General features: G+C 37.7%; 1 protein-coding gene across 1 annotated transcript; it reads right to left on the reverse strand.

Annotated features, from left to right (window-relative positions):
- Positions 1–4,083: 4,083 nt before the first annotated feature.
- LOC113232646 lies at positions 4,084–15,118 on the reverse strand. The gene is made up of 5 exons (XM_026467419.1): positions 15,088–15,118; positions 9,936–10,097; positions 9,038–9,200; positions 6,516–6,612; positions 4,084–4,299 (listed from the first exon to the last, which is right to left on the reverse strand). Exons 2-5 carry the CDS (start codon positions 9,999–10,001, stop codon positions 4,257–4,259), a joined length of 369 nt encoding a protein of 122 aa, XP_026323204.1. The 5' UTR covers positions 10,002–10,097; positions 15,088–15,118; the 3' UTR covers positions 4,084–4,256.
- Positions 15,119–15,333: the final 215 nt, after the last annotated feature.

The following is a 15,333-nucleotide window of genomic DNA, read 5'->3' on the forward strand; positions in this document are numbered from 1 at the left end:
AGAACCTATTGCAATAAAACGGCAATTTCATACTTTAACCCCTAATATATGTTCGGGCTCGCTCGTACAGGTCAGTGTCCTTCCCGCATAACCAAGAGGTTGATAGGTAGTGGCACTATAAACAAAACTTATGTAGAAAAATATGAGAATGTTGTCGTTAGTTATGTTAATCCCATTGCGTTTTATAGCTGATTATGTTATGGAAATGAAACTGCTTTTTCCTAATCTAAAATGGCGCATAAGGCTTGCTTATGTTATAATTATTAGTACAAAGATCGAAAGAAAAAAATCATTCGATCCAGCTGGATTCCAACCAACGTCTTCCAGCAATCCGTGATAGACCCTATACCAACTGAGCCTCGAGCACAGCTTACAAGTTCCTGTAAGTGGTTGTTTGAGATCTTTGTTATTGCTTTTTATCGACCTTTTACCGTTGCGCAATCTGTGACAAATCTAGTTCTTCATTAAGCCAGGTAGCTTTACATGTAAGCAGTTTAGCTTAGCAGCTTCTTCGCTTCGCTTAATTAAGTTTAATGAATGTCAGGATGTTTCGCGACCGTGATATTCAACTGAAAAAATATTTTTCCATATCGAAATCTAAAATGACGTTTAAGGCTTGCTTGTGTTATATTTATTAGTACTAAGTTCAAAAGAAAAAATTATTCGATCGGGCTGGATTCGAACCAACATCTTCTAGCAAACCGTGCCAGACGCTATGCCAACTAAGCCACGGAACGAACCAGCGGACCTTACGAATTTCTCTGTGTGCTTGTTGCAGATCTTTTTGGTTTTTAACGACTTTTTTGCAGTAGCGCGTATCGATCGAAATCGATAGAAATCTATTTCTTCACTTGCTTATGTTTTTATTAAGATTTAAGTGACAGGACAAACAAGTGTGCGCATTTTAGTAAACGACACGTTGTAGATCCAGTAACACCCAGGTCAGTGGCGGGCAATTTTTCAAGTCGCTCATGTACTCTGTAAACTCTTAACTTTACTGTGTTAGATAGATCTAAGTGTACATTAAGTAAATAGTGTAACTTCGACTTATCATACGTAACCTGTATTGTAAAACTGAACGTAACTCTTATATAGCCTCGGGACCTTGGATTCCTATGTCTTTATAACTTAAATGTTTAAACGGTAACACCTTGAATCCTTACTGAAAATGCATAATAAAGCATCTCGTTAATTATACTTGAAACTTGTGTTAATTGTGTGTAAGGCGCCCTTCAAATGTATAAATGTGACACACATCATTGGATCTACTATGATCCCACGTACATAAGTCTCATTGCACACACAGCCGACGGGTGATCAACATTAGCGCCCGGTTACACGCAGCGAAAGTTTTCGCGCGGCCGCCGCGCGTCGACCGCCCATTTACCATGCCTTCATGTAAATTCATGGTGAGTCTGAATTCTATTTACTAGGCAACAACATTTAAATTCCTCTTAATAATATAACAGTGCGGCTGCCGCGGTCCCCGCTCGGCGACCGCCACGTAGACCACAAGCCAGGCGGGCGAGCCTGGCATGCATGACACGATAATTTAATTTAAAAAGTAAAAGCTAAACAAATAGAGCGTATTTTGCCATGTCTGATAGATGCACACGGTCGCGGCGTGGCGGTCGCGCGGGGCGAGCGCGACAAAATTCGTATCGAATAAATGCGCCTTTACAGCGGCCGGTCCATGGCAGTTACAGTGTCACTCAGAGCTTAAAGGGCACAGATCTGAGAGCCTATGCACGCGGCGTGTTTTATACTTATATTGTATTTATATAAGACATTTAAAAGAAAATATTTAAGTGCAAGTAATTTATAGTAATATTATTCCGTTATTATGTTATCTTTTGTTTAAGGTACTTATTTGACTTTGTTGTTTCTTTAGTAATTAAATAATAAAATCATTAGTCAACGTAACTATCATATTATTTACATAAACAATACATTCGTTTGCACTTACAAAGTCACTGTGCATGTTAAACCAGATAATAATTAGTACAAGAAAGTGATAAGCAAAATTTAATGTGCGTGAAGGGTCCTAGCACACATTTGCGCGTGTGCAGATAGCACAGTACTCAAGGTTAAAAGTTTCTACCGTTGTATGGAGTGTCCGGGTTATACCGAGATGACAATTACAAATGACAGAAATAAATACATTTCGTGCTAAGTTATTCGTTTAATTAACGTAAAATTTCTTCGTTTATTGCAAAGAGTGATGTCTTCTCCACATATACACAACATTCAAGAAAAAGTTGTAAACAACACGGCCGAGAAGCACCATTATATAAACAATCATCTCTTTCCTCTTACGAGACGTCAAATGCTTTGCGAAACTTATTATTTATGAATAATCTTTTTATTCTTCCTCTTACTGTACATAATTTTGATCATTTATAGAAATTTTAATTTTTTTGGCAATTTTCAAAGACTTTCGTCTACATGGTTTTATTGAATTTTTTGTAAAGTACACAAAAGAACTTACTACCGCTAGAACGCCGATGTAAAGCAAACCAACCCTAACGGACCCAAACCCGCAACACGTTTTGACTTCTGGTAATATATCACACATTTTCGCTTATGTTTTATAATCAAATAAATAAATATAATACATTTTTCATTTGTAATTTTGTTAAATTACCCCGTAATTGACATTGAATGACATTTTATAAAAATATCTTCTTGAACATCAAAACGTAAGGAAATAAATATCTAAGGAGAGGTAATATAATTATTATTGGTACCATAGATAATTTAAATGATATATTTAAATTTGATAAGAAAATCTCAAATATCCCACCTCAATGGGTGAAGTCCATTCCATATACCCCGTTTCTTAAGCCCCTATACAAGTTTTACAAATGTAATTCAAAACTATTTTTAATTAAATATATGCCGGACACAAAAAGCTTTTATTAAAATGAACATCCTACTCTTGTGTTAGCCTTAATATGTAAATGTCTATATATTTTCATAAGTACTAAGAGACGTGACGAACGAGTCGTGCGCCTGGTTGTAAGCGACACGCCGGTGCATAGCAGATGCAGTGCCACTAGGAGTTTTAAATCCCAAAGATCTAATGGGTACTGCCACCACGCCTGTCACTTTGAGACACAAGTTGACAAGTCCCGTGAGCCTGTTATTTCACCAACACTCTTACTCTTCAAAAGCGGAACGCAGTAATGCTCTCATAGGTAAGGTGGCAGTACCTCCCTAGACGAACTCTTTCACAAGCGCTACTAAAATCATAAACTGAATTTCCAAAGCCGAACTGCCACGCAGAGGTTCGAGTCCCGGGCCGGGAGAAATATTTGTATGGCCTACATTTCTTTCTCTCGTGAGTTTGGGTGTAATTTCTGGTTGTCTATGTGTGTGTGTCCGTGGGAGCTGGGATACAGGGTTTCCCTAGTGTGGGGCTATGTTGATTGTATGTGTTAAAAAAAGAAAAAAAAACACTATGCAGAAAGATAAAAACTTGACAAAATTAAAAACCGATTAACTGTTATTCGACAAGAAAAATGTTCAAGACGAGTAAACTTCGACAGACTTGTCGTTTCAAGTCCCTGTTGCTGTTGGACAGTCTTATAGTTCAGTCATGTCATAGTTCTGATCGAAGTTCGATCCTATACAACATTGTGTACAATTACAATTTATCGGTTTTAATTCTTGTCTCAAACTTAAGTGGCAATGGGGCCGAAGAGTTCTCGAGTGGTAACCGCGTAGATACCGGAAGACGCAGCTGTGTTCAGCAGTGGACTTTTTTTTAATATAATATTAAGTAACGGAACGAACAAGTCGTGCGCCTGATGGTAAGCGACATGCGTATCCATAACGGTTGCAGTGCCACTCAGAGCTTTAAATCGCGAAAATCTGAGGGGCACTGTAGCATGTGCCTGTATTAGGACATTACTGCTTGGCGGCAGAAATAGGTAAGGTGGGAGTACTACCCTGGATGAACTCTTGTCAATGTTTCATCTTTCAAAGTACTGTCAGTAAAAATTCGGCACGATAATCCAAAGAATTACATACAAATAATCTTAAAACAATTTCACTTACCAAATATCACTGGAAAGCTTTGCGCATAATCGTGAGTGGAAAACTTGGTAACGAGCAGGTTACCGAAGGCATAAATTTAGCATTGTTTTAGTTTTACCAGTAATATTAAACTAAGTTTCGCAGGCTTTTCAATTATTTTTCATTTTTCTCCTTTAAGTTTCCAAAATGAAAGATGACGGCGTGGTGAGTGCAAATGACTAGGTATAAGAGGTAGGTTCTGATATTTGTGGTAAGACTTCGCTGTAAAAAAGGACACCGTTATTATTCTAAGTATAACATTAAACAAGCGGCTGAACAAGCATATCGAACCCTTGCTGTATTGTTGAATTACAAAGAATAACTACTTGTACATCATAAATATTATGTTAAACTCATTGATGACTCACAAGAAAACAGTGGGAGATATTATACACCCCCGGACAAATTCGAGTCACCTCGCATTTTCAGTACTAAATGTCCTAAGCTTAAACAATGTTTGATTGATCAAAAACTATTAAGCAATTTTGAAACTAGTATACTAAACGTCTTTTCCATAAATCCTTGTTGAAAATTTGGATTGGAAAATTTGGAAACATTTTTTTCGACGATAACATTACTTTTGTATTCTAGCCCTTTAAGACAAAAATGCGAGGAGGTTCGAATTATATGTCCGGAAGTATATTTGACAGAGGACCCCATGAATAAATGAAAACCTCTGTGACAGCTGGTTTAATTGAACTACTGTCTACAATATATTGTTTATTTGATTTTTGATAAGTGTCATCAATTATTTTCATTTTAGATACTTGTAAATATTTGTTATGGGAACAACCTGGTTTGTTAATAAGTTTAGAATAATAACGCATAGAAACCTAGCCCGCACACGCTAAGTGAGGCAAATTGAAGCGCTCCCAAAGGGCCTACACTAGCGGGCGGGCCTTCAGTGCTCAAGGTCAACTTGCACCGCGAACAGCTCCAGAATTTTAGCTAAAAATGACGAAATGTGCGGTAAATGAGTGTAAAAATACGTCAGACAAACATAAAATAGATACTAACATCACATTCCTCAAGGAAGTAACTCGTTTCAGCTTGTATTTTTATATAAATATTCACTAAAACTGAAAATTAACCTACTACTAAAAGTAGCCTACATGAATTTGATTTTTGCCTCACTTGTGACAGTTCGTTTGATACGAAACTATCATTCTATGCGTTATTATTCTAAGTTAATAAGTAATTTTTTGTAACATTTGTGTAAAACTGTATGTTTTCGAAAATAAATAAAAAAAAACTCTATTACTAATGCTTTAGCGTTAGTATATTACCTATCATCACTTAGGCGTTACGAGACCCTCTATTGAACCAGATCTTAGGCTACTAGCATTAAATTCTTATAAGCAGCAATGCAACGCGATGAACTGGCAGAGTCGCAGCATACAACACAGGGATATGATTTTCGATTTTACTCCGACCGCTTGCACAAATTCAAATAACTGCATAGGTCATATACAAGCTCCCAAACGACCACAGAACAATAAATACACTAGAAGTGGTTAGTTAGCGTCAGACGCGTGTCAAAAACAGGTCTCGATAGACCTATCTGAGCTCAGTCCGCCATTTTCGCTTTGTATGGTATGGTTGTGACATTCTTTAATGCAAATTCTCTAAAATCATAGAAAAATGCCTCATTGTGCTGTTTTGGGGCGCACAAATAATAGCCGCACCAAAAATATTACCCGTGATGGTTTTTCATATCATTGGAAAGCGTTATTTTAATGAATTTTCAATTTTCTGTTACATTAAAACATATTATTTGTTACAAAAAAACAAAAGTAAAGCTTATACCCCTGCAATACGGTCGCTTCTTTTTTGGAGAAATAAATTAATAACTCCAGTTCGTCGTCGTTCAGCAATTAACCGCTAGATGGCAGCACATTGATTGAAATTTCAATACAATGTCAAAACGTCGTAACTTGTAATAATATGTATTGAACTTTCAACGGTATGCCAACAGGGTAAATTATAGTTTAAATTATGTTAACAATCCTGAATTTGTTATTACTTTTTAAATTTTAAATTACGATCAATCAATGTCAAGATTGTGTAGTGTTTGAAATTAAGAATGTGTGAGTTTTGGCGACATCGGTTCTAATAGAAATCGAGGCACTTCCATTGTTTTTTTTTCTTTCAAGGTACCGACGCAGCAGCGCAGGTAGACCGGTCAGTGTATGGCCTGCATTAAGACAATACTACTTGTTCAAATACTGACAATCCACTAACAGTCGGTTTACGACATCTAATTAAAAATTCGACAATATGCTGGGTTATTTGTAACATACTAATTACCTCCCTGGACTATTATTACTACAACTTTTATTCCATAATTTTTCACATTTCATCAGATTTTATTTTCGTACAAAAATCAAAATTTAATGGAATGCTCTAAATGGTGATAAATCTGTATGGTATTTTTTTACCTTTTCTTATCATTAGCCACCTTATTAGGGTGGCTTGGAGGAAAAGGCTTTAGAGAGAGTCTGTAGCTATTAATTACTAAGACTGAATAGGGCATTACTGAAACCAAAAAAGAACAATTAAAACATTTTTTAATAAACACTCATCCATGGATATTTGTCGTTTAAATACACAGAAGCAGAAGTTTTTGTTTCATGATAGTTTTACCTCCTAAAGGACAAATTTTAAATATCAAGAGGACTCTTGTTATACATAGAAGCATATACATAAATGCACTTGTGATTTTGTGAAGACGATTGTCTGACTTTATTTAATGTAAAAGATAGTGTCCGCTATAGCAACAATAGCAAGTGCGTGGAAAAGCGAGGCCTAAGTGCATAGGTACAGCTCTTAGGGTCGTATTCCAGAACTCTACTCAATGCTCAAGTCAGGATTTGAGCAGACTTGAGTATGATTTCAAGCACTGAAAATACGACCCTAATGGCAAGGACTTGAGTTTGATTTTCAGTGCTCACTGCAATACTCATGTCCTGACTTGAGTATTGAGTAGAGTTCTAGAATACGACCGTTAGAGTCGTATTCCAGAACTCTACTCAATGCCCAAGTCAGGACTTGACTATGATTTAAAGCACTAGAAATCATTCCCAAGTCCTTGCCACTAGGGTCGTATTTCCAGTGCTTGAAATCATACTCAAGTCCTAACTTGAGCATTGAGTAGAGTTCTGGAATACGACCCTAAGAGACCCCCACACTAGCGCCTTCAGAGCGTCAGCGTTTTGGCAACGCACGCACAGCTTCATAACGACGTCCGCGTGGCGGCGATATGACGGTAAACTATTGAATGACTGCTGCTTTGCTGAATAATGCCGAACGGCGGATATATGCCGTGCTGGCGTTGTATTGCGGTCGCGCGGACGTCGTGTCCCCCCCCTACACTACCCCTACACTAGCGTCGTTCGAGCGTAAGCGTCTTGCCAACGCACGCACAGCGTCAACCCGACGTCCGCACTACCGCGACGCAACGCCAGTGCGGCGATACTGGGTTCAGCACTATTTAGCAGTTGCTTAATGCTGGCGTTGCGTTCACAATTAGAGGGATACTACGCTGCGTCGCCGCGGCGCGGGCGTTGTGTCGACGCTGTGCGTGCGTTGGCAAGACGCTGACGCTAGTGTGGGGGGCCTCTTAGCTGAGTTGAGAATGTGCCGATACCCAATACGAGCTGCTTTCGGCATCCCAACTATTCTGTGTATACATCATACATAATAATACCTATACACCAGCTGTAATATGCAGCGTTTACGTGCTAAGGCGAGACCTAGCTTCTGTGATAGCACTTACAGAACACAATTCGAAAATCTGTGCGCAACGGCATTACGTAAGTACTTTGAATAACGTGTAACCCGTTGAAGTTAACTTCTGAACCCAATCGAGTGTATATGACGAATGCAATAAACGTGGGTCGTGATGACGTCATGCTATCAGTCAATGGCCAGCCGATGATTCGCGGGTCTTCACAATTGTAAGTTCCAGATATTTCTGGATTGCATCTAAGGGATGGTCTCAAGCTAACCCCGCAGGGTTACCTCCAATCACGCTTAAGAATAGGGTAGTAATAAAAGCTCCGACAAGGAAATTAAAAATGAGTTTATCGTCATTATGGGTCGTATTCCATAACTCTACTCAATGCTCAAGTTAGGACTTGAGCAGACTTGAGTATGATTTCAAGCACTGGAAATACGACTCTAATGGCAAGGACATGAGTATGATTTTTAGTGCTCACTGCAATACTCAAGTCCTGACTTGAGTATTGAGTAGAGTTCTGGAATACGACCCTATAAATGTTACTGTCTTATTTATAAGGATGCCGAAAATTCTTGAATAAATAAGAACAACAAAACAACTGGAAGTTCCGAAAAGTCTTGTTGGCGTCATAACTTAATCTATATTTTACCGAAAACTAACATTACATTACATTTCAAAAATTTTGGTGCTAGATAAGATCATACGGAAATATTATAATAAGTAAGAATAGAGGACAATAGCGGTAAGTCAGTATTTCTTTCGGAAGTTGGGTATATTACTCGGGTATACAGTTTTTTGATATAGAATTGTGATTTGAACAAGTTTTTTTATTGTTTGCTATGTATTATTAATTTTGTCCGTATATTCAGTATTTATTTGACGGCCTCCGTGATCGAGTGGCTTGCATACCGGTTTTCATGGTGTTGCCATCTCTGAGGTCCCGGGTTCGATTATCGGGAAGGTAAATGTGGAAACTAACTTTTCTTCATTGTCCCGGGTCTGAGTCATTGTGGTACCGTCATTGTTTCCGATTTCAAAAACACAATTCTTTAGTTACTTTGAGATCAGAGCAACATATGTGATGTTGTTTAATATTTATTGAATTATTTATTATTTTGCAGTAACACAAAAACGCAGCTTATTTTCCGGAACTTTTTTCCCTTAAGAATATTAATTAGCTTAGTTGATAACGTTATAGAAGTGGGTAATTCAAGGACTCACCGATAGCAATAAGGGCAACAACGCTAAATCGAGATATTGCTAAGGCAGCGCAGTTCTGCGAGCAAATGATCAAGTCGCTTACGACAAAGATTATGTGGAATAATAATGTGCTCACGGCGAAATAGATACTGAATTGAAGCATCAGATCCCGAGCTCCTTCTTCCTGATAATTACCATAAAATGTTATTATTCCATATTCGTCTGATTGCAGAACACCCGAAGGTGAAGGCCACGCTGGTCCAAATAAATTTGGTTTAAAAGGTAGATGACTTATTTTTTTAATAAAACCTACAGTTTTTAATTAAGACAACAAAAAAAAAGGCAAGTGACGTCTCTGATGGACAGTGACGATGCAGCGTACACACCTAGATAATGCCTATTCACTCTCGTCTTGAAAATGCCCAAGTTATAGCGTTCAGGGAATAAGTCTGCAGGCAAGGAAATTCACCCCTTAGTCGTTCGTCATATTAAATATGAAAGCGAAACGCGACGTGCGAATCTTTGGAATATCCACAACATAGAGGTGGAGCCCCAGCCTACGTCTAGTATCCCGATTATGGAAAAGCCAGGTGGAATTAAATCATGGGATTCCAGCGCAGCTATCTTGTGGAATACTGATAAGCAAGCAACTTTACGGCGGTCTTCAAGACTCTGCAGCTTCGCCTCTACTAAATTTGAGTCACCTGGTAAACCACTCTTGGTAAAACCTGATATATATCATATAATAAAATTTGCATGTCTGAGAAAGTTAACAAAATCTTTAATAAATATGGGATGTCTCCAAACAGTATATAGGGTCAGATGGCGAAGTAGGACCTAAACCCTCTCATTGAAGAGGTACTATGCATTAATGGCAAAAAAATACAGGTACTGAACAAGTTCCTACAAAAGTCCTTACCCGAGCTATACAACGATTGATCCAGGCTATACCTGCAAACATACAGGCCAAGAGGTATTTAAACATGACGTAATAGATCCAGATCTTAAATTGTGATTGTTGGTAGAAGTCGAACCCAAAACTTGAGATAGAACCTCTTACTAGAAAACCTATTACCAGGATCTGTGAACAAATGGGCAAACTCCTGAAAATGCAAATCATTCATAATTTTTTTTTATGATACCAAGTGAAGGGACGGACAAGTCCCATGTGCCTGTAATTTCACCAGCGCCCTTACCCTTCAGTACCAAAAGGCAGTAATGCTCAGATTACTGCTTCCAGAAATAGGCAAGGTAGCAGTACTTCCATGGATGAACTCTTTCACAAGGAGGTCTACTGCTACTAAAATAGGACGCCACCGCGTTTCAAGACCACGATAAATACTTTGTACACCTGGTGTTTCGCGACACGCCTATCTATGGAGCTTTTTAATCGCAAAGATTTGAAGGAGATTGCTACTGCGACCACATGAGACTTGTCAACTTATGTCACAGGGTCTTCTTCTTACCGTATCGATAGCATACATTATGTTATCGCGGCAATCACGCCACCAGTAACCGCCATGATGAACTGTGCATGGGATATGTTTGCCATAATGGTGAAACGATTTGTACGTCATTGCGGAGAGGCTCCTTTCCTGCACCCCATGTCTGGTGTCGAATGCAGTGGTCCTCAAATCTTATAGAGTGGCACTGCACCTGTTATGTACAGGCATGTTGCTTACCACCAGATGCAAGACTCGTATGTCCCGTAAATTGGTATCATAAAAAAAAACAAAGTTGACAAGTCCAACAACACCCAGTGGCGGTTTTGTTCTTGGTCGCCCTAGGCTCCAAACCATGTAGTCAGTACCAGCGGCCCATTTCTCAGCACTTATCATATACCTACTGGTAGACTACGTAACGAATTTACTTTATTGCCAACTTTTATCGAAATCGAATCAGAAATTTAGTTAACTATAATAGCTGCTAGTTTTCAATATTTTCGGAGGTTTCAGATTTAATTAAAACATTTAAGACGGTTTTAGGTTTTATCTATTCAACTATGAGTTCATTCTCATACACAATTAGATATAATAAGTGTAAGCCTTTAGAATATTTAGGCCGCCCCTAAAATCTGGCCTACTGGGCCTTAGGGTAAATCCGCCACTGCCAACACCATTCCAAACCAAAACGCACTAATACTCACATTACTGCTTGGCTGCAGAAATAGCCATGGCGGCAGTACCTTCCTGAATGAATTCTTTCATAAGAAGCGACTCAGGAAATGTATCTTCTATGGGTTACTAAATTGTTGTTATCACTAATTGAAACTGTGTGAATATAAGTTCGACGCAATATACCCTTCCTTTTGGGCATTAAATAAAAAAGCTGCCAACCTACGCGACACGTCCTGCCATCTCAATTTCCGAAGTAAAAATATTTTGACACGGTTCGTTTAAATAACCCTATTATTTTACTAATTTTCTTTATGGTAATTTTGCACCAGTTTCAAGAACATTAGATATGCACTGTTTTCATTATATACGCAAGCACACCATATCAGTTAAAACGCAGCGCCCGTGAAGAGCTTCATGGGTGGTCGCTTTTTATTAAGTATATTATGTATATACAGGGTGTTACCCTGAATGAGATAACGAGAGAACGAGGTTGAACGAGAAAAATATATCTAGAGGGCAAACGTGCAGCTGATAAATATTCCGAATGTACAAAAAGTTACCACACTACCATATCAACACACTCTTTATTTGGGCTACTCTATGAAACAGCTGAGCGGTAGAAAATGGAATTCCCGCGCGCGCTACGAGCGCGTGTCAAGCTTTCCTCCTTAAAGAGTACATTGAAAATAATTAAATTTTCCCTTCATACTTTGATCCTAGCTAAGGACAGACAAAATTGAGTCCTTTACAGCAATGTGAAGGGTGTAGTTCGCCGACTAAGGAACATTTCTTGGTACAGGTCCATAGTACGATTAACAACATCATTTGCATAACATACCGTAATGAATGATTCATGGCCTCTTTTAAAAGTTAGTTCCGATGTGACTATGTGAGTGTTTTTTTAAAGATATTTTAGTGTGTGAGTGGTTAAAAATAACGATACTTTTAAAAGTTGGTTCTGGCACACCCCGGACACTCCATACAATGGTCGAAAGTTATTAACCTACTACTACTACATACAGCAAGGCGTCTACACACGCGCAAATGTGTGCGTGAAGTGGCAGGGTTACCGATCACTTTCTCGTACTTGGTCAGAGTGGCAACAAAGCGAAAATTGTAACGCGAATCTGTTATCTATAATTCTATTAAGAGAATCCTTAAAATTACACAAGCTCATTAGCTATTTATATAAATATAATAATATATTTTTCATTAATTCACTAACTAGAATAATCCTGAAGGTTTATTAAAAAAAAATTAAAAGCACCTAGAATGTTATATTTTGGACAGGTACTTTCAAATAAGGTAATCAAGGTATTTGAAATTGCGTGTCCAACTTTATCGTTACTTAGTTAATAATTATAGTTACTACATATTTATCGGCAATACAAATTGAAAATTCGAGTCCCCTTATATACTATGTTACATCTCATTATATTGATATAATAAATCTGTATTATATACATAGGGCGTACTATAAGTTTCCGGAACTGGCCACTTACATAAACAATGTTTAAAAAGTAATTACGACATTTGAAAATGGAACTCTTTGGCTGTAGAATACAGTTTGTTTCATCTGACTGTCACTAGTTTTTACACTGTGGCGTCATTTTAGAGATTGGTTGTCTACATCACCATATATTTAACTCGTGAAAATTTTCGTAGTATGATTTTTTACGACTTTAAGTGTAATTGAACAGTTTAGCGGAGCTTCGCTCGGTTTCAAACTGGTTTTGGCGATGAAGCACCATGCAAGACGACTATTTATGGCTGGTTTGCAGAATTCAAACGCGGTCGTGTGAATCTCAGTGACGAATTTCGTGATGGTCGCCCGTCCACTTCTGTGAACAACAAAAATATCGATGCTGTGCGCTGTATGATCAAAACAGACAGACAGACAGATGTGACGGCCAACTAAGTGGCGCGCGTGCAAAGCGCCTCTAAGCGCTCTATTGCTTCTTTTTTAAATAAAAGTTGACATGTGGCTACTGTTGCTTAGGAGAATCGTCGTACCGTGAATAGCGATTGGAACACGACTATTTGTTTGCCGGAAGTTATTGACAAACTCCGTAAAAATAACCGTAAACGCCATATCATCTTGCAACACGATAATGCCAGTTCAAGGATGTGTCATCAGCAAACAATACAATTTCGCAATGTTCTTTAACAAAAGAACCGCAGATCTTTAATATAAATCAGAAATAAGAAAGGTCCAAGTATTGAGCCCTGCGGAACACCCATTTTTACCGGAGAACCCAAAGAAGTCACTCTATTTATGTCTACTTTCTGAATTCTACCGTTGAGGTATGACGAGACAACTTCCGACGCCTTGCCATTTACACCGTAGTGTTCCAGCTTCCTAATAAGAGTAATATGGTCAACGCAATCAAATGCCTTTGAGAGGTCACAGAAAACACCAATAGCGTTCTGGGACCTTTCCCAAGCATCAAAGATGTGTTTTAGTAACGCTACCCCCGCCTCGATAGTCGATTTACCACAAGTAAACCCGTATTGTTCACTATGAAAAATATGATTCCTACCGGAATAACGGAGGACAGTAATTGAGTCATATGCTGACTCAATTACTGTCCTATTACGCAGCATAACCTTTTCGAATATTTTACTTAAAGCTGGTAAAATTGAAATGGGCCTATAGTTGCTAGGATAAGGGAATAACCTTGCTGTATTTCATCAAATCGGGAAAAACAGTTTCATCAATGCACCTATTGAAAGCTACAGCTAAATGTGGGGAAATTAGATCAATAACTGAGTCTATAACTTTAGTTGATATGGCCCAGAGATTTTCAGTTTTTTAAATATGTATTGATTTAAAAGCTTTTATGATATCTTGTGGATTAACATGACGGAAATTAAATAAACTGCCACAAATGTTAACATTTTCCTTTAGGAGATCAATAGCAAAAGAAGGGGAGGAATTTAATGATTCTGTAGTGTTCACAGCAATTTCCGAAAAGAACGACTCAAAAGCTTGCGTTACCTTGTCTTTAGATTTTATAAGTTTGCTGTGTAATTCTAAAACTATATCTTTATCGTGTTGTTTACTCCTGCCTGACTCTTTATTTATAATGCTCCAAGTAGTTTTAGATTTATTTTTCGATTGTCTATTTTGTCGCTGTGAAACTTAACCTTAGCAGCTGCACATACTTTTTTAAATATTTTTGAATAATTTCTAACATATTTGAAATTGGAATTAGTATTATAAATTTTCATAGCATATAGCCCATACAAACGAGACCTACTCTTATGAATACCTACTATTGCCCAGTCTTTGAATCTAGTCTCTCTATGGAAAGTTAATGTTTTCGATTTAAATACATTATGAAATTAATTTTTAATTAAACCAAATATCATGCTATATAAAGTATTTGGAACCTCCAGTATATGGGGTAGGGAATTTAAACTATTGCCGATATTATTTTGAATCTAATGATTCGTTCTGTGGTAATCGGTCTGCAGAGAAATTGGTCTACCTTCTTGCTCATTTTACAATTAAAATAAGCTAGTTGGTCACTATGGTCTGATCTATATGGCAAGATCAGACCAGTAGTATCAGACCAGTAGTCTTTGTGACTGTTTAGTATATTTGTTATTATGATCTATTTAGCGGTTTTTTACACAAAACTTCCTCTCCTGAGCTTCTATATCTATGAGTACCAAAAAGAAACAAATTTCAAGGGCACTACCTAGTATACTCAAACTAGAACTAATATAAAAAAAATTGTTTTTCTCAAATACCCGTAATCCTCTTCATGTGGCTTGAGAGAACTGTTGATCCTTAGGAAGACAATCGTGAACAAAATAAACAGTAATAAAGGTGCAATCCATTTTGTTTATTTTTATGATCCTGTGAACCATCAGAAGCATACTCTCGCTTTCCCATGAGGCCATCGGTCATAGGTTAGAAAAAAACTGACTGAAATTCTGGATACTTACCGCACCAAAGATTGATATGAAAATAGTGCCGTGGCTGAGGGAAATACAGCACATGAATTTTTTTAGTTTCGGCAAATTGTCCAACATCGTGCTCTATTTTTAATCGTTTGAGACAGACAAAGTATAATAGAATTGATTTGAGATATAGGTATTCATGAAATGTTTTTTAAACTTCTTCAGGAATCCTATATATAAAAAAACAGTAATTTTATTGTAAACTGCACAAACCGAATTGAAATTAAATTC

This window comes from Hyposmocoma kahamanoa, unplaced genomic scaffold (genome assembly GCF_003589595.1).
Source record: "Hyposmocoma kahamanoa isolate Upper Pololo Valley unplaced genomic scaffold, ASM358959v1 76, whole genome shotgun sequence".
NCBI classification, from domain to species: Eukaryota; Metazoa; Arthropoda; class Insecta; order Lepidoptera; family Cosmopterigidae; genus Hyposmocoma; species Hyposmocoma kahamanoa.

Bases quoted from the DNA above. Each gene is read 5' to 3' on its own strand.
- LOC113232646 (XM_026467419.1), bottom strand. From the start codon at position 10,001: ATGTTTAAATACCTCTTGGCCTGTATGTTTGCAGGTATAGCCTGGATC. The intron at 9,201-9,935 runs GTAAGGACTTTT...GGTAATTATCAG, and splicing joins TCAATCGTTGTATAGCTCGG to GAAGAAGGAGCTCGGGATCT. The intron at 4,300-6,515 runs GTAAAAAAATAC...CCTTTTTTACAG, and splicing joins GTGGCTAATGATAAGAAAAG to CGAAGTCTTACCACAAATAT.